General features: G+C 38.4%; 2 protein-coding genes across 8 annotated transcripts in view; one reads left to right on the top strand and one right to left on the bottom strand.

Moving 5' to 3' along the window:
• kdm6a (lysine (K)-specific demethylase 6A) overlaps positions 1-16,474 on the top strand; it is a 61,604-nt gene extending 45,130 nt beyond the window's left edge. For all 7 annotated transcript variants that reach the window (XM_055215601.2, XM_055215604.2, XM_055215602.2 and 4 more), the window contains 12 exons: positions 346-475; positions 592-697; positions 5,357-5,562; positions 7,757-7,818; positions 7,906-7,980; positions 10,007-10,155; positions 10,248-10,362; positions 10,497-10,684; positions 14,195-14,336; positions 14,468-14,594; positions 14,855-15,025; positions 15,538-16,474. In XM_055215601.2, the coding sequence (XP_055071576.2) occupies positions 346-475; positions 592-697; positions 5,357-5,562; positions 7,757-7,818; positions 7,906-7,980; positions 10,007-10,155; positions 10,248-10,362; positions 10,497-10,684; positions 14,195-14,336; positions 14,468-14,594; positions 14,855-15,025; positions 15,538-15,561 (1,495 nt within the window). In that variant the 3' untranslated portion in view covers positions 15,562-16,474. The remainder of the gene's footprint in view (positions 1-345; positions 476-591; positions 698-5,356; positions 5,563-7,756; positions 7,819-7,905; positions 7,981-10,006; positions 10,156-10,247; positions 10,363-10,496; positions 10,685-14,194; positions 14,337-14,467; positions 14,595-14,854; positions 15,026-15,537) is intronic.
• Positions 16,475-16,539: 65 nt separating this feature from the next.
• Positions 16,540-24,339, bottom strand: dipk2b (divergent protein kinase domain 2B). Its single transcript, XM_055215489.2, has 5 exons — positions 23,922-24,339; positions 22,878-23,142; positions 22,511-22,684; positions 22,037-22,325; positions 16,540-17,365 (listed from the first exon to the last, which is right to left on the bottom strand). Exons 1-5 carry the CDS (start codon positions 24,101-24,103, stop codon positions 17,019-17,021), a joined length of 1,257 nt encoding a protein of 418 aa, XP_055071464.2. The 5' UTR covers positions 24,104-24,339; the 3' UTR covers positions 16,540-17,018.
• Between the last annotated feature and the right edge of the window lie 250 nt (positions 24,340-24,589).

Consider the following 24,589-nt stretch of genomic DNA (forward strand, 5'->3'; position numbering starts at 1 on the left):
ATGTGTTGTTTAAGGAGCATTTCACCCGTAGAAACATTAAACTCTATTGAAAGTGCGTCATATTTGTATTCAAAATGTAACATACATTTCAAATTTAGTGCCTATTTGACCTATATCTAGAAAGCAACAGCATAACTGCCATTAGGGGCAGTCATGGCCTAAATGTTAGAGAGTTGGGTTTGTAACCTGGCTGCCCACTGCTGTGTGTGCGCACTTGTGTGTGTGTTCACCACTCTCTGGGATGGGTTAAATGCAGAGGTCACTTACTTGACTTGCCATTTTAAAATGAGCTCGTAACAAAAAAGGTCACCATGTCATTTAAAATTACTTACTTTTATTTTGCAGAAATCTTGGGAAAAACGGCGTATCGAACAACAGCATCTTACTAGATAAATGTCCTCCTCCACGGTTACCACCATCACCTTCCCCTGCTCTGCCAAAGGACAAGCTCAATCCTCCTACCCCAAGTATTTATGTAAGCACAACACGCTACTCTCTACTCTTTTTGATACTACTGCTATTATGTTGTGTATAAGAATTACATTTGGATTACTGTCTTTTTCTTTAACTCACTTCTCAAAATCTTTGCAGTTGGAGAACAAGAGAGATGCCTTTTTTCCACCTTTACACCAGTTCTGCACAAACCCAGCTAACCCTGTTACTGTCATTCGTGGACTGGCTGGAGCACTCAAGCTAGGTGAGAGCGTGTTCGTGAGACCTTGTGCAAGTATGAGTGCTTGCCAAATCAGTGTAAACATTGATCTTTGGTCCGTTAATTTGAATTTGTCCATTTATGAATTTTGTTAGCCATTTATGATTTTTGTTTTTTGCACCTCTTGTTTAAATGTGATGGCGTAGTACACATCTGAGCTCTTGAAATACGTAAGGATTTAAATTAGGCTGCCAGAGACTGTGTTTTGTCAGACGTTTTAGCATTACCTTGAATTTAAGTGACAACAGCACCATCTGCTTGCTGAAAGTGTCATTACACGGGATCAACTTGTGTGAAACCTCAGGAATGGCATGGTGAAATTGATATAGTTTTAAGGTTACCTGGTAAGGTCACTGTTCTGAGTTTGAAAATATGTTAGGGAAATTAATGTGTTTTTTAATTTATGGGACATTATGTGGCTGTTATTATAATACTTGTGTTGGCCTATCAATGTTTGATCTGTTTTCTAAATCTAATATGCTGTCAAGCTAATTTTGGGAAATTCAGCCATTTAGACAAAATTAGTATTTTACTCTAACAGCTTTGCAAATTACAGGCTATTTCCCAGAAAATTGTTGTTTGTCCAAATTTACTATACTGTCTCAAATGTTTATGGGTTTGATGAAGTTGAGATGTTTACTTGTGGGCCGAGGATTTCGTGAAGTGTTGCTTTTTGGTGCTTATGTTTGGGCAACCTTTCTGGTGTTCGATTCGAGTTTTGATAATTTTCCAGGCCAGCTCGGGAAATATGTAATTATCTGATTAAAGATATTGTAAGCGATATCAGCCAGCTGCACACCTTTTCTTGAAAAGAGGCTTACCAAAGAGGCTGTTTACACTTGGCATTAACATGTGTTTTCGTCGATCGGATCACAAGTGGACGAGAGAGACACATTACGTTTACACCTGGTATTTAAATCCGTCTCTTTTGTCCACTTTCGACCGCTTCTGTGCCGAATACTATGAGGGGGTGGTCTGTGAGACGGTGGGCGAGTCTCTCTGCTGTCATTCAAACCCGAGCGGGAGTAATTATGAGTTTATATGGACGCGATCTAATATAATGTCAGTGTCCACTGCTTGTTTAGCAAGTAAACATACTGCACAATGTTTTGTACGTGAGTATGTAAGAGCTTTCTTTGAATTTTCACCGCAATTGATGAAATAGGATCGCGCAACTTTCACCCGCTTTCAAAACGAAACTACGGAGATCAGCCGCTTAGTTTTATCAATGAAAGGCTAAAAATAGCGCTGTTCACCGAATGTTCACGCCAGAAGTCAAAAAAGACGTTAAACTTGTGTTTAATATCTCAGATTAGATAAATGGGCGGAGAGAAGGCGGTCGCGTGTGGCTGTTCGAACGCATTCAACCACATATGCGTCCGCAACTCCAAAGCGATCCGATCGAAAGTGGTTTCAACCACCTCTGGATGTGGTTGAAAGTGGGCGAAAGTGGACGAGCTCAAAACGTTTTGAACACCGTTTACACCTGGCATTAACGTCGTCCACTTGTGATCCGATCGACGAAAACACATGTTAATGCCAAGTGTAAACAGCCTCAAAGACACATTGGCAAACCTATAAACGCAAAATGATTTTTAGACAGACTGCATTTATGACCTGCAAATTTTATGATTGGCTAAACGCGTCCGGTACGTTGCTTAAAGCGCAACTATGGTCCGATTCATGATTTTACATTTCCTTTGTTGTGTAGGTGTGTATTAATACATGTTTACGATATGCAAAAGGTACATACCCCAAAGTAAACAATGACGCGAGTTATCGTTTCCCACGTAAATCTCTTTTCTTGGACTACAACAAGCACACGGATTGTAGGCAACAGTTTTCTTCCTGGACCTGTTGACGTAGACAAGACCGAGATTATCATAACTCCTCCCGCTTGGACTCACAGCCTGTTGTGAAGTTAATTTCTGTTAGCAATTGCATTGTGAGTGAATCTTTCAAACATGGTAAGGAGCGTCACATTTCCGGTTGACTTCAGAGGTATTCATTCGATTCACAACGTACAGATTAGCTGGCCAATCAGGGACGTGGCGCTTTTAAGGTCGATGAGTTTTGTACAAAGTCAATGCGTTTGAGCAAAGCAGTATATCTGGAGCTATAAAAATGTACGGTATGTGAAAAATAGTGTGTTTTTTAACCATAAACCACACAAAAACCCTGTATTATACCAAATACACAAAATAACGTTGTGTTTTATAGGGATCGACTGATATGGATTTTTCTGTGCCAATGCCGATACCGGTTTTTGTTTCATCAGCTTTAGCCGATGACCGATACCGGTTGCCGATTTTCCTGAGCCGATATTTGGAGCTGATACTGCTTTTGCTCTCAATTTAAAAAGTAACACTTATAGAATTAAAAAAAAAACTATTTAACTATTTACTATTTAAAACTATTTACTATTTAACAAATAGTAAAAACAGGTGAGGGTGCTGTGGAACCATCTTTTGATGTTGTCATGGAAAGGTTGGTTGTTTTTAGTCACATGACCTGCAATCACTTGCGGCTTCCAGCACTCGAAAAAATCGGCAAACACGCAGCCACATATCGGCCGATGCAGATACACATAAAACTCGCAAATATCGGCCGGCCGATATATCGTCTATCACTAGTGTTTTATCAATGAAACAGGTGCACTTTAAGATAACATTATTTTGTGTTTGGTGTAATGCAATGTGTTTTATGGGTCGGGAAGCACATTGTTCTTCATATGCCGTACGTTGTTATTGCTCCTCTATGTCCCACCTTTCTAAACTTGTCGATTTTTAAAAAACTCATTGTTCTGAGGAAGTGTGATGGAAAATGTGATGAAAATGTGACAATCCATATTTGGAGGATCAGCTCCCAACAGGAGTTAATGTCGTCTTTAAAACCTTATCAATACGAGCTGAATCTGATCCAGAAAATGCAATGAACAAGCCGATTGATTAGCTTTGCCAGCCTGTCTTGAGCAGACTATAACAGATTGATAAGGTAAGGATACTAAAAAATAAAACCATGTCTGCTTTTGTGATCGTATAAACGACAAACAACAAGCACTTCTCTATACTGCTCAAAACTTGCATTTGAATAGACACTATTAAACTCTTTAAATATAAAAACATAGACTACTTACAGGCTTACTGGGTTTGAGTGAGAAGCGGGTGAAATAATAATGTGCCTCAAGTCGACGTCAACTCGCTGTGAAAGTAAACTCATGCCTACTAGTGTTGTCAAAATTATCGATATTTCGATACATATCGTTATTGAAAATTTTAAACGATTCCAATACTTGTGTCCCGCGGAATCGATACTCTGAGGCGAGCTGTGCGTTGTTTTTTATGTAACTCTGCAAACACCAGCTGCGCGTTCTCGCTCCCTCTCTTTAAATTTTAAACGGCTCACACACACACAATGCACGTGAATGCAGTGCTCCGCCTCCTCTCTTCATCTCGTTCGCTCTGGTTTAACCCCCCATTCATACAGCCAGCGACCAGCAGTAGCAGAGCGACGCGATCTCATTCATTTCAATGGAAACCGGGCGACTTGCGGCAGCACGAGCGAAAGTGACCGTTGGCGACCGTATGGGCGTGTCCAGCGACGCGAGAAAGTTAAGAAAAGTTTAACTTTATGCAAATGTCGAGTGATTTTCTGGAGCGACTACCAATGAGAACGAGGTAGTGGAGTTCACGTCATCCTTCTCTCGTCAGTTATTGGCGCGGATGGAACTCATTTGTGTATGACAAGCAGATTTAGAAACGCCTCATTGAAAGAGACGAGCAACACACAGCGATAACATCGCTGGCTGTCTGAATGCGGCGTAACAGTACAAGAAAGCCAAGCAGTATTGCTGTGTGGAGGTTTTTTCGGATGTGAGTCAAATAAACATGCGAACCCGAAGGACACAAGTGAAGTAAGCCAAATATGCGTTGCTACAGAGCCGTGTGCTAACGCCGCTAGCAAAGCACTGAAGGACCAACATGCTGACGAGAGATTGATAATCATCACTAAGTATTAATTTTAGACTTCCCAAATTGTTTTTGATATGCGTGTTGTCATGTTTTTTTTTTTGCCTGTAATTATCAAAGTTACTACAATCCCCTCACAGTTATCAGACAGCATTTTAGCTGACATGAAAATACTTTTACTGTGGTAAAAATTAATAATATATTTTGATATATTTCATATTTTGCTTAAATGTGTAATATATCTGCTGTTAATATTTTCATTTATTAGTGTGTTATATGATTAGAATGTTTTTAATATAAAGCACAGCAATGAGATTTGAGAGTGTTTCTCCCTTTTCAGGAAAAGTATCGGAACCGAAATCCTTGACATAGTATTGGCATCGAACCAATAATTTTGGTATCGTGACAACACTAATGCCTACAATCCTTGCATTTGTTGTAGTCCAAGAAAAGAGATTTCAGTTGGAGAAGATCGCGTCATCATAGACTTTGGAATTTGTAACTTGGCAGATCGTTAACATGTACTTACACACCAAAAGAAATGTAAAATCATGAAATAGAAAATAGGGTCTCTTTAATATGTGATTTTGCTGTATTTTGTAATTGTAAATTTCACAATTATTGGTATGAATTACTAAAACTTGGTTATTTTTCTAATCCTATCTCACCATCTCAGATCTAGGTCTGTTCTCTACTAAGACTCTAGTAGAAGCCAATCCAGACCACCTGGTGGAGGTGAGGACACAGTTATTTCAGCCCACCGATGAGAACTGGGACATGATGGGCAGCAGGAAGATGTGGCGCTGTGAGAGCAGCCGGTCTCACACCACAATCACCAGATATGCTCAGTACCAGGCCTCGTCTTTCCAGGAATCCTTGCGGGTCAGTCATTATTCACTCACACATTTTTCTTTGTTCGTGTACTCGCAATTTACCTGGTTCCTTGCTAACATGATTCCTTTTTATTGGCAAAAACATGTTGTTTATAAATTTATCATACTTTAGAGATTTGAGTGAGATCTAAATTACATGTTCATCTATATGTTTGATGTGGTTTGAATGTTTCAAATCGTAAAGGGGATATATCATGAAAATTTTACTTTTCCATGTTTATGTGCTATAATTGGATCCCCAGTGCTTCTATCAACCTAGAAAATGTGAAAAAGATCAACCCAGTAATTTAGTTTTGGTAAACCATTATCTGCAAGCATGTGGAAAAAATAGGTCATTGAAATTTTGCTTCCTTTGTGATGTCAAAAGGGGACTATATATATATATATATATATATATATATATATATATATATATATATATATATATATATATTAGGGCTGTCAATAGATTAAAAAAATTAATCTAGATTAATCGCATGATTTCATGAGTTAACTGCGATTAATCGCAAATTAATCGCACATTTTTATCCATTCTAAATTTACCCTAATTTAACACTTTTCAGGTTTTTAATATTCTAATCATATATACATATATAGATGCTTTATGCAAATGTATGTTAACAACAGCCTGTTTACATTTTAACAGAATCACCAGCCATTGTTTTGTATATGATTTTTCCTTTCAGAAGATTTTTCTTTCTCCATTTTTGTTTGCTGCTGCATCATTTGTGACATGTGCTGGCAAATTGAGTCGGAATTAGCAAATTAAAAAAAAAAATAGTTGTTCATATTTTGACATTCTCTATTAAAACATAGAACAATGCATGATTTGTTGAAATATAACAAAATATGACAGAACTACACGTGTTTGAAGTTGAAAGAGTCAAATTACCACAAACATTTCCACATCCATACATTATATTACCACATCAATACCTTAAAATCACTGGTAAAACTAATAGATTTAGCACACACAAAGCAAAAACATCATCAATGTATGTTCAACTTTTTTCCTTTTGTTTGATTGACATTGAGACAGACTGCTTAAAATCTAAGTGATCTAATATAATGTTACACATCAGATATTTTTACCCAACAGTTAACCAAACATTTACTTAAAACATAACAGATTATAGAGCCTACCTGCATGAATTCTTATCAAAACAGATATTTGTAAAACTGTAATTTTGTGTAGATGTCTATATATCCGGGTCGCGCACTCGCGCGTCTGTGTGCACGCGCTTCAGATATCAGTCAGTCAGCGTGAGGGGATCGCTTTTGAGTCTTGTCGCTCTCTCATCCATGTCTCTTTAACATTAATCTCTTTAACATTAATCAGGTACCGAACTTTATCTCTCTTAATGACTCTTTTAACATCAAGCAAGTCCTGTAGTCTATTTTCTAAGTCATGCATAAAAGCGAAACCAAAATGAATTGAGACGCATTTTTGTATTAGATTAAGCATTAGGAGGACGGTAACGTTACACCTCTCAGACGTATAAATAAAGATCATATCAGATGTCCAACGAGCATTTAGAGCATTGGATTTGGTAGACAATTTGCTTAATGTTCTTATTTCTATGAAAACCTTTTACTCATTTAGAGAGAGTCACATTTGTCTGCGTCTCTGTTCATTCAACTATGGGCTGGACCAAGGGTCAAACAGAAATTGCGCGTTGCGTTAATCTCCGTTAATAAAATTAGTGGCGTTAAAATGAATTTGCGTTAACGCGTTATTAACGCGTTAATTTTGACAGCCCTTATATATATATATATATATATATATATATATATATATATATATATATATATATATATATATATATATATATATATATATATATATATATATATATATATATATATATATATATATGGTATTTTGCACTAAAACTTCACACATGTATCCTGGGGGGACCAAAGATTTAGGATTTTTTTATCTTAAAAAGTCCTGTGAAATTTCCCTTTAAGCTTTTATGTGGCTGTGAACTCTGTACTAGGATCAGAACCCGCCATGCAAAATGTGTGTGTTTTTTGTCACTGTCCTACTTTGTGGGAGTATATTTTTACTGCCATTGTTGATGAAGGTGCATCCAAAGCATTTGGTTTCGACCTGCTATGTTGACCAAAATGGTTTCTTTTTAGGTTTCTAATGATTCAATTTCATATTTATTATCTGGCAGGAGGAAAACGAAAAGAAAGGACAAAAAGACCACTCAGACACAGAATCCGCTCCATCAGATAAGTAAGTCTTTGTGCAACGAAAGTCTAAAGGCTTGAAACATTTTGGAAATAGTTTAGTTTTAAACGGGAACCTGCATTTGTATTTCAGTGTGGTACGCAGGAGAAAAGGTCCCTTTAAGCACATCAAGTTTGGAACCAACATTGACTTGTCGGATGAGAAAAAGTAAGTGGATTTATTCCTGTTTTTTTTTTTTTATGATTATAACCAGCGCAGACTTTTTTGAAATACAGCTTAATCTGTCAGTAACCTGTGACCAGGCATCAGTTGTATGCTATGTTAATACATGTAATAAAATTATCCTTATTGTTATATTGCTTAGCAACTGTAAGGAGTCTACTCTTAAGACTTGGCGCGCCCCACTCCCCTGCTCGTCTGCACTCACAATACACTTTATGATCCGTACAGAGTATGCCTGCGTCATTAAAAGATGCGATTGTTTTGAAGAAAACTGAAAGATATGCGCAATATGCGAGTTCAATGTTATTATAACTTTATGGCTTATTAGGTGTGTTTGAAATAAGGCGTGTTGCGAAGATCGTTTAAGAATCGATGAAAAGCGTATTAGGAGCAGTCTGCTCTCCAATCACTCTCAATCTGCTTTAATGTCATAAACCAATCGGTCCACGCAGCGGGCATGATGTCAAACACACTTTTGTTGTCTGGGGTCGTTTGGGATGCGGCTGTATGTATTTGTGCTGAGAATATCAGAGTGACAGCCAAAATTCTGGCGCACACACCCCGTCCCCGAATCAAGCAAACCATACCCGAACCGACTTTTGCAAAGTGTCCCCGGCTATGCTTAAGTGTATCGCACCCTGGTACAGTATGAAGCTAGCACACTAGCCAATTAAATCAGGTGATTCTCACGAAATCCAGACTTAAAAGGTGTCCAGCATCAGATTTTTTAAAAAAGCCATTGAAGCCAACACACGCACAAACCGCTGGTAGGCAGTATCCACGCATGTAACCACAGTAGCAGCGCGACCGTCAGAGAAGAAGAAGCTTGGCAAGTTAACCCACAAACGAAGAAGAAACAGCAACTTGTTGTGTATGATTTCAGAAGACCAGCAATTATGGAAGTAAATAAACAGTGACTTTTTTTGCAGTTTGAGTTAAATCACTCCTCAACTTGGCTCATCTTTGTTTTCACTGTCGCAAACGGAAATATCTATGACGCAGTTATTTACCTGACGGGAGGGGTTCTGGTGGACCAGTCACAGTGCTTGCGGTCCGCAGAGAACTGACGCGCTGTTAAAATTTTTGCGAGGTGCACGTCAGGCTACGCAGAGCTACGCACAGGCTACGGATAGCCTACGCCGTAGAACTTGCGCGCTATAAATCGGGCTTAAGATTAAGGTCTGAACTTACTATAAACATTATTTTTAGAGGATTTAAAACATTTCCTATAGAATTATTTGCATTTTTAGATTATCATTATAAAAAATTATCATTACCGAAACATGATATTACATTAAATATATGCATTTGCAAACTCATGTTTTGGTAATGAGTTGTCTAGGTACTATGACAAACAAAATTTCAACTTTTATCTGGAGAGAAAAAATAAGAACTGCTTACTTGGTAGCCATCTTGAGTGTCACAGTCAATTATGTCCCTTCCAACCATTTTTTTTAAATGTTAGTTCCTTGAGGGCTTAAACAATGATTGAAAATTGTTGCAGAGGATGAGAATTTTTCTTGGACACATTTATATTCCTTATTATTGTTTCTACATTTACTATTGATCACCAAATATCACATGTTTCTTTACTGTAAATGTTTATAGTATAACATGCACTGAAGCTTTTTATTTTTTTTATTTTTTAATTATAAATATTTTCATGTCAAATAACCAAAATCCAGTCATGGACACATTGCGGTAATGAAAATGTTCCCCTTAAATGTAAAAAAAATTGGTTTGTATGATGTCATTTGAAATCATGTGCAAAATAGTACATGAAGAGATATTTGTAACTGTATGCTTCTTATTTTGATACTCTCACTTTGCATTTACTTTTTTATCAAAATGTTTCATGACACCTCATAAGTCTAATTTCTTGAGAATCATCCAATCGTTCTTTGGAGTCAAGCGTACTCCGGTACGGTACGATTTACATAATGCGAGTACACCCGTATTGACCCTGTTACTTGATCACTACAATTGACCTCTCAACCATGCGTTCTTCCAGGTGGAAGCTGCAGCTGACTGAGTTGGGTAAGCTGCCTGCGTTTGCGCGGGTGGTGTCTGCAGGGAATCTGCTCAGTCATGTGGGCCACACCATTCTCGGCATGAACACAGTCCAGCTCTATATGAAGGTCCCGGGCAGCAGGACGCCAGGTTAGTTTAGTTGGCACGCACTTCTTGCTGTGCTTCAGCAAGCACAAAGTTAAACACGATTAAACATCTAAAATGCTGTCTTTCACTTTTAGGTCATCAGGAAAATAACAACTTTTGCTCGGTGAACATTAACATTGGTCCAGGAGATTGCGAATGGTTTGCCGTTCCTGAGTCGTACTGGGGTGTCATGAATGAATTCTGTGAAAAGTAAGAGCAGTGTCATTATTTTAAACAAGGCCTTCTTTTTGAGTGTTACACCCTTAGCCTAATATTTACCTTATGCAGTAAATAGCATCACCCTAAAAATGTGACATGTTTTTCTTTTTTTTTTTGCAATGCAGGGATAATATTAATTACCTTACGGGCTCATGGTGGCCAAATCTAGAGGACCTGTATGAGAGCAATGTTCCAGTGTATCGTTTTATCCAGCGACCAGGGGATCTTGTGTGGCTCAATACAGGCACAGTGCATTGGGTTCAGGCCATCGGCTGGTGCAACAACATCGCCTGGAACGTTGGACCGCTCACTGGTAAATGTCAACTTATCACTGCTAATGAATTTGCTCTGTTCCAGAATCTAGTGAGGTTGACTTGCTGTTTACTGCCCACATGACGTCTAAGACAGCGACTTATGCAACAACTTTGTTGGATATTGTGCAAAGCATAAATAGAGCTTTTTACATGAACACAGGAGACTGATTCTTATAGGGGTGGTTTTCCGTGTTTAAATTAATTCAGGACCAGGTCTTTGTTATATTAAGAAACTAAGTAGTTTATACAAACAAACCTTACAAAAAACATTACTGGTTCCCAACAATGACACTGATATATGTTAAGATATGTCAGTACAAGGTGTTTTTAAATTAAGGCAGCTCAAACATGCATTATAGTTTGAAATGGGGTGGGCGATAAACCGGTAGACATAATTAACCGGTAGAAATTTGTCAACCGGTAGAGATTTTGGACTATCGTCTCTATCGAGGTTACGCGCCCACATCACGCTCCTGTGCGCGTTGTCATAAAAGCTTAACGTTTGTACATGTATTTAAGCACTGCAGTTTTTAAACAAGTTATTTTAGGCCACAAACAACAGATCTGTATGCGTGCGCTCTTTCTTTCTGTCCGTGAGGAGCGCGCAGGTCGCGTGACCGCTGCTCTTTCTGTCTGTGAGGAGCGCGCAAGTTGCGCAACCGCTGCTCATGAAGCTCGTGAACATTTTTCCCGCTTTATTGGCCTTAAATACATATATGCGTCGAATTCCTGTCTTTGCAAGTATCCTCATAAACACGATCATTTAGGGCTTGTGAGAAAGTGAACAGCTAAAAGAGAAAACGCCTGTGTAAAAAAATATATATACATACATAATAATTTATTATCATTCCTTTATCATTGACTGTTTCAGAGAGCTTGAGTTTTGTTTGTTTTATCTTTTTTTATGCTTGTATAAAGTTTTTGTAAGAATTATGAACATTTCTATGGTATTAAAGATTTTAATAACAGGAAAACCTTATTAAAACATAAAAAAACTCTACCGTGATACATATCATTATCATGATATAAAATGAATCCTATCGTGATAGAAAATTTTGGTCATATCGCCCACCCCTAGTTTGAAACTAGCATATGCCATGTCCGGAAAACCGCCCCATTGTGTTTGACACTAGCATATGTGACCCTGGACCACAAAAAAAAAAAAATTCATCTTTGCCATTTTATGTTAATTTAGTTCACTAGTGGTACAGTGGGGCAAAAAAGTATTTAGTCAGCCACCAATTGTGCAAGTTCTCACACTTAAGATGAGAGAGGCCTGTAATTTTCATCATAGGTACACTTCAACAATGAGAGACAAAATGAGAAAAAAATCCAGATCATCACATTGTCCGATTTTTTTTTTAGAATTTATTAGCAAATTATGGTGGAAAATAAGTATTTGGTCAATAACAAAAGTTCATGTCAATACTTGGTTAAATATCCTTTGTTGGCAATGACAGAGATCAAACGTTTTCTGTAAGTCTCCACAAGGTTTTTACACACTGTTGCTGGTAGTTTGGCCCATTCCTCAATGCAGATCTCCTCTAGAGCAGTGATGTTTTGGGGCTCATTTTGTCTCTCATTGTTGAAGTGTACCTATGATGAAAATTACAGGCCTCTCTCATCTTTTTAAGTGTGAGCACTTGCACAATTGGTGGCTGACTAAATACTTTTTTGCCCCACTATATACACTGGTTAAAAAAATAAACATTAATGGAATTAATCAAAACACTTACTTTGTCATTTAAGAACACTGTTATTGCTGCTGTCATTCTTTAGACGTCATCGCTGGACTTTTTTGACAGCAATCAGCTGTAAAATGTTTTGGTCCTGCTCGATTTTCATTGAATTCGAGTAAAATAATGTAAAGTTTTTCATATAATCCTATGGGGTTAATGTGTTAGCATGAGAGAAGCTGTTGTGTGAGAACAACTATCGTTTTTCCATCGCCCGAGTATCTGTGTTCAATGCACCGCCATTGTTGTTTACAAAGTGGTGCGCTGTGATTGGTTAAGCGGATTTATTGCATTCTGCACAGGAGGAGGACTGGCATTTGTTGCGTTTTGGGGGAAAAGCGAGAAAAGATGACAAATAACACGGCGGATATCAGATTTTGTGTAAAATTAAGAATTTACTTTTTACTGACCTGATACAATACTGATTTTGGTGGTAACTAATTTGTTAAAAAATGGCGTTTACCGCGTTTTGGAACCAAACTTTTCATTTGTAGCAATAGCCAACAATACATTGGGTCAAAATTATCAATTTATTTAATGTCAAAAATCAGTGACGCAGCGCGAGTTCCCTAGAAAGGGAACTGTAACAGTGTATCTTTAAAGGTATCACAATGTAACCTTGCTCTCACTTTAAATGGGTCCCCACATTTAGTCCTTAAATTTGAGGGTACTGGACTTGGAAAGTCCTTGAAAGGTCCTTAAATTTGAAGTTAACTAACTAGAGCCCGACCGATAAAGGATTTTGAAGGCCGATACCGATAGAAATGTTTGTTGGTTTTATAATCCGATATATCGGCCGATACTTTTTCCCCCAGAAACGCTCAACAAAACATTAACAGATTTCCCTAACAGATTGCTGCTACAGCCACAACTATTACTCCTACCAGCATTATTATTATTATTATTATTATTATTATTATTATTATTATTATTGACAGTAATAATTACAAAAAATAATGATGACATTATTACTATCATCATTATTTATGTTATCATTAAACATTATATTCATTTATCACCCATTAGGGATGCACGATATACTATAACTGCTTATTTTTAATATTATCGGTTATCGGTCTGATGCCAAAATTAGGCCGATAAATGAAAGCCGATAAATTATGGATTATTTTGGTTTGTTGAACCACTTTACTTGCTCATTGCTGGCCATGTGGAGTTTTGATTGGTGCTTTCTGTAAAGAGTTATCGGTATCTGCCAAAATTTCCATATCGGTGCATCCCTATCGGCCATTATGAATGCCGATACCGATAGTTTGAAAAATGCCTAATATCGGCCTGCCGATATATATCGGTCGGCTCTTGTGGGAACCCTAAATGATGTATTAATCTCACTTTCAAAAAATTTACTGGTTTTGGGGTCATGTTGCTAAATTTAAATACCATGCTGTCTCATTTGTAAGTTACTTTGGATAAAAGCATCTGTTAAATAAGTACATGTAAATGTATGATAACAGTACAATATTGTAATAATATTCATCTTAGTTGACCACCTTGGATGCTCACAGCTTGTTGCAGTGCATTCGGAGATTGCGTTGTCTATAAACATAACTTCAGAACCTGCTTCCTATTTTTTTACTCTCACCCATGACCTTCCTGTCTATGCTCTCTAGGTTTTGAAATGGTTAATAATGTTAATTAGTTATAAAAGAAAAGATGATTGTCAAGTTCTATAGATTACTGTTGATGTCCTACGCTTCACTTTTTTGTAACTATATAACTAGCAGAAGTGTCTAATCATAACGCCTTCCTTTTCAGTGCATCAGTACAAGTTGGCTGTCGAGCGCTATGAGTGGAATAAACTTCAGAGTGTCAAATCCATTGTTCCCATGATTCATCTCTCCTGGAACATGGCCAGGAACATTAAAGTGTCAGACCACAAACTCTTTGAGATGATCAAGTGAGTCTGTTTCACCACGTTTATGGCTGTGGTTTCTTTTGAGGACTTGATGATTCAATTTATCGTGTTCGCAATGTGAGAAAGGAAACGTAGAGGTTGTTGAACAAAGCTTTTTCTCTTCTGCTTCTCAGGTACTGTCTGTTGAGGACACTAAAGCAGTGTCAGATGTTGAGAGAGGCACTTTTAGCTGCTGGGAAAGAGCTGGTTTGGCACGGACGGACCAAGGATGAGCCTGCTCACTACTGTAGCATCTGTGAGGTGTGCTGTATTCTTTATTAATGCATCTGATTTGAAATAGGGATATTTTATGTAGTGTTTAAACATGGACTGAATAAAATGATTTGATGAATGAATATGGGTGTGTTACAAAACTCTATTAGGAAAAAAATGTTATCGCTTCGCATGCAAAACACTATAAATAGCATTTGGTTCTCTAACAGATATCATTGTCTCATTGGCTTTTGAATCCATGCACTTGCTTCATTTTTTTTCTTTTTATTATCCATTTGCTACTTTAGGTGGAGGTCTTTGACTTGCTGTTTGTCACAACTGAAAGCAACTCACGAAAGACTTATGTGGTGCACTGCCAGGACTGCGCTCGAAGATGCAGCCCAAACCTTGAAAACTTTGTTGTTTTAGAGCAGTACAAAATTGAGGACCTCATGCAAGTGTATGACCACTTCACATTAGTAAGTCATCAGTCATTACATTGACCTCTAGATAAATGTTTTGGGTACATGTACGTGTATATATATTTGTGTACCTACCTATTTAACCAGATTTTGGGGACAAATTTCTACCCAAAAGTGAGCAATACTGCCCTACAAAGGTAAAGTGCAGTAACTACACATTTGGTCAAAATTGAGTTAAAGGTCCCATTCTTTCTGTGATTTTGAAGCTTTGATTGTGTTTACAGTGCGCAATATAACATGTGTTCATGTTTCACGTGTAAAAAAGGCGGTATTTTTCACACAATTTACTTATCTGTATAACGCTGTTTTCACTGGCCTAAAAACTGGGCTGACGCAATTAGTTACTTTTTTGTGGGGTAACTTAATATTGTAATGCATTACTTTAAAAAGTAAATTTTCCCTACACCTGAGCTTGTATTTCACAAACGGTGTCACTTGTGTTTTTCAATCTCATTGTTTATTGAAAATTTACAGTCAAGCATGATTAATGCCTTTCACCCTCTCAACAGGCCCCGCCCACCTCTTCATCTTGACATTAGCATTAACGGTTCTTTGGATAACACCCTGGAACACAACACATCCCTTTCTGATATTCAGGAGATCTGACCCAGTTCCACACCACTGGTTTCTGTAGCAAACCCCACAAGGCTGCTGGTTCTAAGCTGTTTGTCTATGCAACCTTGCCAAGTATGGAGTGCCGGCCCACTGGAACGAAGTGGGATCGTCTTCATCTTCAGGACTGTTTGAGCTTGTTCAGCACCACTTCTTTTGGAAACACAAACTACAAGGACTAATTGCAGAGGGAAAATAGTTTTGTGTATATATCACAAATTGCAAAATCACTCAAACTACTGACTCTTTATTTCCTTTTACTGTTTCTATACTTTTCTTTCGTTCTTTCTCTATTTCATGTACTGGCTGATACATGAAAATTTGCTTTGAATCTCCTTTCTTTAAGTACTACAGTAGCTGGGCTTTTTTGTTAGAAATGTCTCTAGGTGACAAAAAAGTGAAAAGGAGAATTGTAATGTGAATTATTTTATTGTTTTATATATATATATATATATTAGTTTGTCTTTTTCTTAAGGAAAAAGTTAGGGGTGGGGTAGCCAAGTCACAAAGAAAAATGGGTTGCACATAGACTGATGAGGAATAAATTTTAATTTGTGTTTTTTGCATTATGTTTCTAATCTTGTTGTAAATTTACACTATTTATAAATATTTATTGCTTGAAAATTGTTAATGGAATGCTGTTATTTTTTTCCAGAGTTCCTGCCATTAAATTTTATGGAGTAATGTCGTTTTGAACATTTCTCTTTTTACATTTTCTATACATGAATTAAACTGCTTAGCAAGCATTGTACAGAAACATAAAGATTGATATGGTTTATGGGTTACTAATCACAGTTGTCTTTGTAATTAAAATATGCTCCTTTTGTGATGAAATTTTCTGTCTTGGGCTTGAATTATAATGATGCAATACAAAACAGAATGGACGGCATTACATGTGAAACAAGCATTTTCATGGCTATATGCCATTCATTGCATATGTATTGACAAAGCTGTTGAACCCATTTTTGTAAGTTTCAGATCTTTAACAGCAAGCAAAATCTTATCTTTTTTAGTGCTTAAAGGTACAGTGTGTTTTTAGCAGCAACTAGTGGTGAGATTGTGAAATGCAATGAGAACCTACGGTAGCTTCCAGCCTGCCAAAGGACAAACATGTCGTCATCTGAGACAACGTATGGAAGAAACGCGCTCTGTAAGGGGACCTGTTGTGTACGTAGATAAAAACACTACAGTTAAATATGTAAGGTCTTTATACACCACTGTTAATTTAGTTATATTGCATTTCTATCAAAGAGATCCTTTTAAAAGTCCCACAGTGCACCTTTAAATGTCCATGACCATTTTTAGACCTCTACGCTGCTCTTTCTGAAACTCAATCATTTTTTTCTTAAAAGCTTTTTAAGTCATCGGTTGTATAGGTCTAGAATTTGTCACTATAGAGGCATTCAGGGTACCTGTATCCATAGAGAGGACTGCATGGTCTTAGGGACTGTAAAATGTTTTTCAGGGCTTGGACGGCATCCATTATTCTCCGGTCAGACTGAGATTGGTCCGAGCAGATTGTGAGCTCATTGAGTGCTGCTCTGGGAAGCTGATGAGACCGTACATCATTAGGACCGAGCAGGTTGTGGAGGACATGTTTACAGAGCAGGATAAAACTCTGTGCCGCTCGGACAGTCTCGCACGGTGGAGGTTGCTCACAAGATCCAGTTAGACAGGAGAAGACATCAATGTGTTTGGTTTGCAAGCGTTCATCAGGAGGATATCCTGCAGGAAGGAGGAGTGGAATTAGAAGCATTTAACAGATTGTATTGCTCTAGAGCAAATGTAAAGGCAGGATAGGGATTGATCTGTACAGCATAATCTAAAAAAATTGGCAAAATTATTAACTTACATTACATTAGAAAAGGGACCAAGGCGATATTGTCATCCTTTAAATGACGGGAATTGCATCATCACGGAGTACACTTCCAAAAAATCACTAGGACAGTACCCTTTACTTTAGAAAGGTCCAAGATGTACCATTTAAGTACAGGTATGTACCTTTGAGGTAGTATGTGCACCCTTACTTTTTAAAGGGTACCACCCCAGTGACACTGTTTCTATCTTTATTTTTAAGAGTGCACTGTTGTTTTCAGAGCAGTGATGATGTAGATTTGGAAAAGCACCAAACTTATGCATCATTTGTTCATGTTACCGAAACACCACAAAATGCTTGGCCATTAGTTTTTATTAGGGCCCGAGCACCGAGGAGCAGGCCAGAATGGCCTGCACCGAAAGGTGCGAAGCCCTATTGTTTTTGCTCGGATTATTAGGGCCCGAGCACCGAGGAGCAGGCCAGAATGGCCTGCACCGAAAGGTGCGAAGCCCTATTGTTTTTGCTCGGATTATTATTTTTGTTATTATTTTTTTTTTTTTTTTTTTTTTTAATTTTTTCAACACTTTTGGGAATTTTGAGTGCCTTAACATACTCGAAAACTCTTGAAATTTGGCACAGATGTCAGAGTCGTCCGTCATCGCAGAAAACCAAAGGCTGGAACACGGGCGTGGCAGGGGGGCTCTGTAGCGCCCCCTGTAATGAAAAAAAAAACATTGGTGCACAGATCAGACAAACATGTACGCACATGTACGAAAGTTGGTACACGTATAGATCTCATCGACCCGAACAACTTTCGTACTCTAACATATTAGCTCCGCCCAACAGGAAGTCGGCCATTTTGGATTGTTTAAAAAATGCATGCGGTGAACTTTTAAATACTCCTCCTAGTGGATTAATGGGAATGACACCAAACGTGGTGATCATGAAGCTGAGACATTGTACTTGCTAAATTGCGAAGGGATTTTTGATATCTCGAACGGTTTTGTCATGGCGAGGCGACAAATTCATGGTGAAATCAGAGAAACAGGAAGTGTCTAATATCTATGGCAAAAAATATCTTATTGTGATGCCATGCAGGGTGTTTGTTCGTCTGATGATTCCGCTCGCATTGATGCGCCTATTGTGACTCCCGGGTATAGCGCCACCCCCAGGCGGCAGGAAGTGTGTCAGTTACAAAGCTGGATTTTTTTGACAGTTCCATGCAATGTTCTTTTAAATACTCCTTCTAGGATTTTCATGCGATTGACACCAAAAGTAATCAACATGATGCCGAGACATTGTAGATGATAAATTGCGAAGGGATTTTTGATATCTCAAACGCTGTTTCCATGGCAACCTGTCAAACTTTACTTTCATTTTTACACATATTTAAGGCTGACAGTTACATGCTGTGAATCTTTAAATACTCCTCGTATGGGATTCATGCGATTGACACCAGAAATGGTCAACATGATGCTGAGACATTGTAGATGATAAATTGCGAAGGAATTTTTGACATCTCGAACGTTGTTCCCATAGCAACGCGTCAAACTTTACTTTAATTTCAGGCATGTTTAAGGCTCTTGGCGTGCTTAGTTGAACTTTAAATTTGGCACACACATCAGAGTTTTCGTCTGTTAAGTGTTGACAAAAAGGTCAGATAAAGGCGTGTCTATTTAGTGTCTAACTAGCGCCCCCATTTGTATAAAATGTGGGGTTTCTTTTACCTACAGTCCCCAAATGGGTCAGTAACAACATTAAATAGCCCACTGATATTTACCCACTTGATGCCCTTGCCCACCGTGCATCGTTTTCTCGGACGCACCGTGTAGCGGAAAAAAAACGTGCGAGGGCCCGCCATCGCTGCTTGCAGCTATATTTCTTTTTATTTTTATTTTTTTTTTTTTTTTTTTTTTTCAACACTTTTGGACATTTTGGGGGCCTTAACATACTCGAAAACTCTTGAAATTTGGCACAGACATCAGAGTCGTCCGTGATCGCCGAAAGCCAAAGGCTGGAACACGGGCGTGGCACGGGGGCTCTGTAGCGCCCCCTGTAATGCAAAAACAAACAGGAGTGCACAGATCGGGCAAACATGTACGCATATTTACGAAAGTTGGTACGCATATAGATCTCATCGACCCGAACAACTTTCGCCCTCTAACATTTTAGCTCCGCCCAACAGGAAGTCCGCCATTTTGGATTGTTTAAAAAATGCATGCGGTGAACTTTTGAATACTCCTCCTAGGGGATTCATGCAAATGACACCAAATGTGGTGATCATGATGTCAAGACATTGGACTTGCTAAATTGCGAAGGGATTTTTGATATCTCGAACGGTGTTGCCATGGCGAAGCGGCAAAGTCATGGTGAAATCAGAGAAACAGGAAGTGTCTAATATCTAAGGCAAAAAATGTCTTATAGTGATGACACGCGGGGTGTTTGTTCGTCTGAAGATTCCGATCGCATCGATGTGCCTATTGTAAGTCTCGGGTATAGCGCCACAACCAGGCGCCAGGAAGTGTTGCAGTCACAAAGGTTGATTTTTTTGACAGTTCCATGTGATGTTCTTTTAAATACTCGTCCTAGAATGTTTATGCGATTGACACCAAAAGTGGTCAACATGATGCCAAGACATAGTAGATGATAAATTGCGAAGGGATTTTTGATATCTCAAACGTTGTTCCCCCGACAACGCGTCAAACTTTACTTTCATTTTAAAGGCATATTTAAGCCCATGCAGTGAACTTTTCAATACTCCTTCTAGGATATTCATGCGATTGACACCAAACGTGGTCAACATGATGCCGAGACATTGGAGATGATAAAAAAGTGAAGGGATTTTTGATATCTCAAACGCTGTTCCCATGGCAACGCGTCAAACTTTTTACTTTCATTTTAAAGGCTTATTTAAGCCTGACAGTCGCATGCAATGTTCTTTTTAATACTCCTTCTAGGGAAATAATGCAATTCACACCAGAAGTTGTCAACATGATGCTGAGACATTGTAGACGCTAAATTGCGAAGGAATTTTTGACATCTCTAACGCTGTTCCCATGGCAACGTGTCAAACTTTACTTTTATGTCAGGCATATTTAAGGCTCTTGGTGTGCTTAGATTAACTTTAAATTTGGCACACACAACAGATTTGTCGGCTGTTAAGTGTTGACAAAAACGTCAGATAAAGGCGTGTCTATTTAGTGGCTCACTAGCGCCCCCGTTTGTCTAAAATGTGGGGTTTCTTTTACCTACAGTACCTAAATGGTTCAGTAGCAGCATGATATTTACCCACTTGATGCACTTGCCCACCGTGCATCGTTTTCTCGGAGACACCGTGTAGCGGTAAACAAACGTGCGAGGGCCCGCCATCGCTGCTTGCAGCTATATTTTGACATTGATGTTAGATAAGTTTTTAATCTGAAGACTTAACCATTCTTTAAAAAAAATAAGTTTAAATAAAAATAGTTGAAGGGACACTTCACTTTTTTTTGAAAATATGCTCATTTTCTCTCCTGGAGTTAAACATTTGATTTTTACCTTTTTTGGAATCCATTCAGCTGATCTCCAGGTCTGGCACTCCCACTTTTAGCATAGCTTAGCACAATCCATTGAATCTGATTAGACCATTAGCATCGCGCTAAAAAATAACCACAGAGTTTGGATATTTTTCTTGACTCTTCTCTTGACTTTTTAACTTGACTCTTCTGTAGTTACATCGTGTACTAAGACCGACGGATAATTAAAAGTTGTGATTTTCTAGGCAAATATTGCTAAGAACTATACTCTCATTCTGGTGTAATAATCAATGACTTTGCTGCTGTAACATGGCTGCAGCAGGCGTAGTGATATTACGCAGTGCCCGAAAATAATCCCCTGCCATTGAAAGATACTAAGAATATTTTCGGCTGCTGCGTAATATCATTGCGCCTCCTGCAGCCATATTACAGCAGCAAAGTCCTTGATTATTATGCCAGAATGAGAGGATAGCTCCCAGCCATCTCTGCCCAGAATATCGCAACCTTCAACCCTCTGTCAGTCTCATACACAATGCAACTACAGAAGAGTCAAGTTTTTAATAGGAAAAATATTTGGTTATTTTTTAGCGCGATGCCAATGGTCCAATCAGATTCAATGGATTATGCTAAGCTATACGTCATCGAGGTTCTCACATTTCAGTTAAAATACATTAGAAAATTAAGATTTATTTCTTTTAAAACATACAATCATTGTAGTTTCATTCTTACCTTGAAATGTAACGGTTGATTTTCTGAAATAAAACCCGAAATATTAAACTTTGATGACGTATGCGGTCGACCAACGCGACATCCGGAGAACGAACCCGAAAACGTGTTCGGGACGTGTCCGGCGGAACTGGCACGAATGGCCACCCTAGTACTGCCAGACCCAGAGATCGGCTGAATGGATTCCAAAAAGGTAAAAAATCAAATGTTTAACTCTAGGGGAGCTGGAAAATGAGCATATTTTTTTTTAAAAAGTGAAGTGTCCCTTTAATGTTACCAACACCCCACAAATCAATTCTATTTGACCATTCCTATAACGTTTACCTGTTCAAAACTAACCTTCCTTTAAATCGATGATCCCTATGGTACCGGTGTCAACGATGAAGACCCTGCCGTCTTCCAAAGTCCCAAACATGTCCTCTGTGACATTGGTGTAGAAGAGGTTGAACTGAAGGCTGTTGGAGCTCAGACTTTGGGTGATGTGAAGAAGCTGGTATGCTACGTCAGCTCGCAGTTCCAGTAGAGAGGAGAACAGGCTCCTTATGGGTGTGCTCTCTGCCCACACCATCACCCTTCCACAGGAGCCATGATAGCGCAGGAAGGGCCAACCCTCCGTGCCTGGAAACATCTGTGAACAAGCGTCCAAATGTAAGGGGGAAAAATCAGGAAATAGGGGAGCTCGAGAGCATTTTGATTTCCTATGGCCCTTCTTCTGTACGCGAGAACAATAATATATTGTAATTTCACGTTGCTTGCAAAATTGTATGAAATAACAAATCAGTAACAATTGTGTCAGTCCACTTGTCATTATACCTGTAGGATGAGGGCCTGTTGATTGACAGCCAGGGTATAAAGAAGTCTAAGTTTGTCCTTTTCAGTGAAGTGCTTCATCTGCACACTGCCCACATCAATCACTTCAAAGTAGCGTCGTACAATGCGGTCCAGCAGCCTTTGTGATGGACAGCGCAGCATTGGGGTGGCCAGACCCTTAAGAAAGGGTTTTGATTAAAAATACTGGGTAAAAATTTATTATAGGCATTTACATGGGTGTATAACCAATTCTGTCTGCATGTAGAGACAAACCCATTAGGCACACCTGTTGTTGCCACCTGCCGTGTGGACTATCAACCACATAAACCACTGTAAATTTTTCATCTTAATACAGAGAAATAATGCACACCTTCACCATGCTGGGAAGCAGCAGGTTGGAATGAACCCAACGTTGGAAGCGTGGAGTGGCCCTTAGGACGGCTTCAATGCTACAGGATTTCCCTTTGCCTGCTGAGCTGCAAATGCTATTGTCTGATCTCTGCTGCAGGTGAGAAGACATTAAGTGAGACACCACCACCGTCCTCCAGCCTGCCGTGCTGTCCGTGTAGTTTGCCTCGTATGACCGCTCATCTGCTGTAGATAGATTAGGCGGCGCTGTCAGCCATCTTTCAAACCTGGGGAAAAATAAACAGCAGTGTGCACATTAGCTATTTCTTTTTAAATGTGCTGTATATGTATTGATATAATGAAATGCACTATGTATAAATGTACTTAAAAGTGCATGTCTTTCATTTACAAAATATCATGCAATGGGATTGTTATGCATGAGTAGTTTCATATACACTCATAAAAATAAAGGTGCTACACAATGTCATTTTTGTCTTTTTTGTCTTATGTTTTTTTTACATAAAGAATCTTTTATATCCAAAGAACATTTCTGTTTCACAAAAGGAAGTGGAAAAGGGATCTTTATACTTTAAAGAGTTAACAAAGAAATTTTTTTTTTTTCTTAAAACCTTTAACTCAATGGTTCTTTGGTGAACCAAAAAGGATTATTTTATGGATTCCTGTGAAGAACCTCTTGTACAGCCCTTTAATTTTATTAAAGAGTGTAAAGAATCATAAAGAAATTATAGAGTATATACTTCAAATATACTATTCTACACTCTGAAAATGTGGGGTTGTTTTAACCCATGGTTTGGTAAATATTGGAGACAATTAACCGGTGGGTGGATTAAAACGTAAATCCTAGAACTTTAAGCAAATCTTGACGTTCCCTTGATTTTAAGGACTGAGAAATAGAAATATACCAAGGATCCTGTGATTGTGCTATTGTAGCATAAATATTCCAAGGACAACAAGTCAACACTTTACCAAATTTTAGAAATATTTCTTTTAAAAATGTTTCTTTAAAAAAGATTTTATTGTGTGAATAAGTAAAAACCTAGTTTACCTTATTTCATCCTTGAAAAACTTCTTGCAAATGGAAGTTCCGATGCAGGCATTGCATTTATCCAAACCCAAGAGGTTCCTTTTGAAGTCATAAAGTTTCTCTTGAGGTACTGGTGGTGGGTCTGAAGCACCAAGTGCCAGTATAAGATACAGTGTCCAGGCCTTTAACCATATACCTGCCATTACTGTACCCTAAACCTTAGGACCACAGCACCATAATGGCAGCCCACCGTAGCTAATAAACCTTCAGGAGTGAGATACATAAACTCCCAAGCACACCAGCATATTAAACAATGGAGTACCAACTCATGTTTGCAGTATGATGTGTTTTACATCCTCACAACTCAGCACTAAACCTCTCACTTAAGACAGGAAACACACGGAGAACAAAGATAAGCTTGTGGTCATGGTGACACTTCCTTTTGCATATAGCTTAATTTAACGTCGGACATCAGATTTCATTCTGTTTGTTATTATGGAGAGTAATTTACACAGAAAATTTGATATACTGTAGCGGGTTGTTTTAACGGGTGTGTGCATGTGTAGCCTATTTGAGACAAAAATTAAAACTTTTTCTATGGCATCATATATCATTTCAGTGACGTAATGAGGGTGTGTGACAAGAACACAGCGGTATAATCTTTGCTTTGTGCCCGCTAAAACATTACC

This window comes from Misgurnus anguillicaudatus, chromosome 17 (assembly GCF_027580225.2).
Source record: "Misgurnus anguillicaudatus chromosome 17, ASM2758022v2, whole genome shotgun sequence".
Classification (NCBI taxonomy): domain Eukaryota; kingdom Metazoa; phylum Chordata; class Actinopteri; order Cypriniformes; family Cobitidae; genus Misgurnus; species Misgurnus anguillicaudatus.

Coding starts and splice junctions, on each gene's coding strand:
- dipk2b (XM_055215489.2), bottom strand. CDS start 24,103: ATGGCAGGTATATGGTTAAAGGCCTGGACACTGTATCTTATACTGGCA. Junction 23,143..23,921: donor TTTTTCAAGGATGAAATAAG/GTAAACTAGGTT, acceptor ATTTTTCCCCAG/GTTTGAAAGATGGCTGACAG. Junction 22,685..22,877: donor TGCTTCCCAGCATGGTGAAG/GTGTGCATTATT, acceptor CCCTTTCTTAAG/GGTCTGGCCACCCCAATGCT.